The sequence below is a fragment of the Octodon degus genome, unplaced genomic scaffold (genome assembly GCF_000260255.1).
Source record: "Octodon degus isolate 3935 unplaced genomic scaffold, OctDeg1.0 scaffold00122, whole genome shotgun sequence".
Lineage (NCBI taxonomy): Eukaryota > Metazoa > Chordata > Mammalia > Rodentia > Octodontidae > Octodon > Octodon degus.
Window position 1 is genome coordinate 1,931,309 of NW_004524698.1, and position 2,420 is coordinate 1,933,728.

Here is a 2,420-nt window from a genome sequence, read left to right on the forward strand (position 1 = left end):
AGGGCCGGCGCGATGGAGCCGCAGCACGTGCGCCCTGCGCCGGGCGTCCGCAGCCCGGCCTGGGAGGAACCGGTGGGTACCGCGCCCGCGCCCACCCCTGCCGCTCGGTGCTGCCCCCGCCCGGGCCGGGTTCCGTTCAGGAAATGGCCCGGGATGAAGTCCCCAGCTGCTTCCCCGCCGGGGCAGCGCTTCCTCCACCACCCCAGCTCCTCCTCGCGCGCCGCCCGGAGCGCCTTTGTCCGGCGGGCTGGGTTGGTGCCCGCGGGCCGCCGGCTGCGTCCTCGGAGGACCGTTTCCGCGCTCCGTGGACTTCGTAACTTTTCTCCTGATTTTCCAGCTTCGAAAGGACAGGAGAGGCCCGGAGGTGCGGCCGGCGTGCAGGGCCGAGCGGACGGCTGTTCCCTCCCGAGACCGCGCCCTGGCAGTCACCTGGGCGCGCAGGTTCCCGGCCGTCGCCGGAGGGGGCTCTTGGCTGCGCCCGCCCGCGCCACGCCTCCGAGCCTGCTCGCCTGTCACAGCCCCGGGCTTTTCGAGGGGTCCTAGGGTTTTGCGCGGGATGAAGCAAGAAGCTCGGGATTTCGCCGCACACTCAAGGCGGAGGTTGAGTCATTTTAGGGATCAAGAGTAATGGGTGCGAGTGCCCTGTACGTGTGAGGACAAGGGACAGGAGACCGAGTGTCTTTGGAATGGTTTCCCCAAGCTCTTTCAACTTAGCTCTTCAACTCAGAACCGTCTCGCATCACTGCAGGGATTCCATCCAGTAATCCCCGTCTCAAGCCGCTGTCATCCATCGTGGGCAGCTTTTTCCTGGCCTCAACTTTTGGCAGTCCATGCCCTGCCGCAATGGTTGCTGCGCCGTTTCGACTGGAATTATGAGCCGGTCTCAAAAGCCCCGTTTGACATTTCTGGCCTCATCGGTGTTTCATGATAGGAGTTTGCAATCTGTTTTTCTCAGGAACTCTAGAGTTTGCTGAGGCTAGCCTGTGGAGAGCTTCTAGGTCAGGTGCCAGGCTTCGTTCTCTCTTTTCTTTTCTAATATGTACACTTCCAGCTCCTTTGCCCGGGGTGGATTTCTCTCCCTCCTGTTCCCTGACCTTTCAGAAGTGTCCTTCAACTCTCATCCATCTGCATCTGCAGCTGTCTTTGCTTTTGTGATTTTGAACATGTTGTTAGGTCGCCCATCTGTTTCTACTGCTTCAGTTGTTTTATCACTGGGGAGTAAGTTTTTCTTGAAATTAAAAATATAACTCAATTTGGATGTTTAAGTCAAGGATCATTGAGAATTAAATCCAATGACCTGTTTTGAACTTTCCTGTATGAAGTCCTTTCTGGACCTGAGTACTTCAAGCCAACACCAATCATGGTGGGAAATACCCAGTTATATATAGTGCTTTCCTTTAGGGTGCTGATGCCAGAACTACTCTCTGCCCAGAAAATTAGATTAAAAATTCCCCCCCCCTTTATTTCTGACAGTGACAATAACAAAACCACTCATTTATTTTCCATAGAAAATAACCAGTATCAGTGTCACCACTGAGCTTTTAAAAGAACTCGGACAAATGTGTGACTGAATGGTGACACTTTATGCAGAATGTAGAACTCTTTCATTACATTTATTTTCTTTAAACGCTGAACACTCCTTTTTATTTGGTGAGTCGCTATTTTTATTCAGCACTTGTAATGTCCTGGGACTGTTAGAGAGCAGTTAACACAGACACACAAAACTTATGTTTCTTTGCTAAACAGCCAAAACACATGCTCCGAAAGCTCAAGTATGTGGCATAAAAAAGGCATTTCTGACAAGTAATTTTATTTGAAATCCTATGGTCAGGCATGTAATGACCAGAGTTCATTTAAGAATTAAAGAATTCTCACTTAAGTTCTTAAGAAAAACAACTTAACCAGATTACCAAAAAATGTCATGTAAAAGAAAAAGGTAGACTGTATTAGGGAGAAAAAGAGTGTTTAAATGTTAAATATTTCAGACATGTGGAGCAAGGGCAAAACAATAGCTTACCTTAAACGGGTCAAAGAAACAAACCTATCAAAATTAGGTTTTCAATCTTTGGATCAGTGATCCCTCTAAATCTGCTTGAAACTGTGGACTCTTTTCCTTAAAAAATGCACCTATATGACACAATTGTGTCACTTAATAATGGGACAAGTTCTGAGAAATGTGTTGTCACTTTTGTCATTGTGGGAATGTCACAGCACTTACACAAACTAAGATGGCTGTGTTATCACTAGTCAATGTAACCTATGGAACTGATATCTTATACAGTAAGCATGCACTTTAATACATATACTGTATCCCATACATTTTAATACAATTTTAAGGGAATCACAGATTTGGACCCTCAAAGATGTAAGGTTAAGAACATTTGCTTTTATTTTTAAGCGACTTAATTTTTTTTTTTTTT

At 47.6% G+C, this 2,420-nt stretch overlaps 1 protein-coding gene across 1 annotated transcript in view; it reads left to right on the forward strand.

Moving 5' to 3' along the window:
- The first annotated feature begins 11 nt into the window (after nt 1-11).
- Nucleotides 12-2,420, forward strand: part of Dgkh (diacylglycerol kinase eta) — a 221,300-nt gene continuing 218,891 nt past the window's right edge. Inside the window, exon 1 of the mRNA XM_023700138.1 lies at nt 12-72. Coding sequence (XP_023555906.1) covers nt 13-72 — 60 coding nt within the window. The 5' untranslated portion in view covers nt 12. The remainder of the gene's footprint in view (nt 73-2,420) is intronic.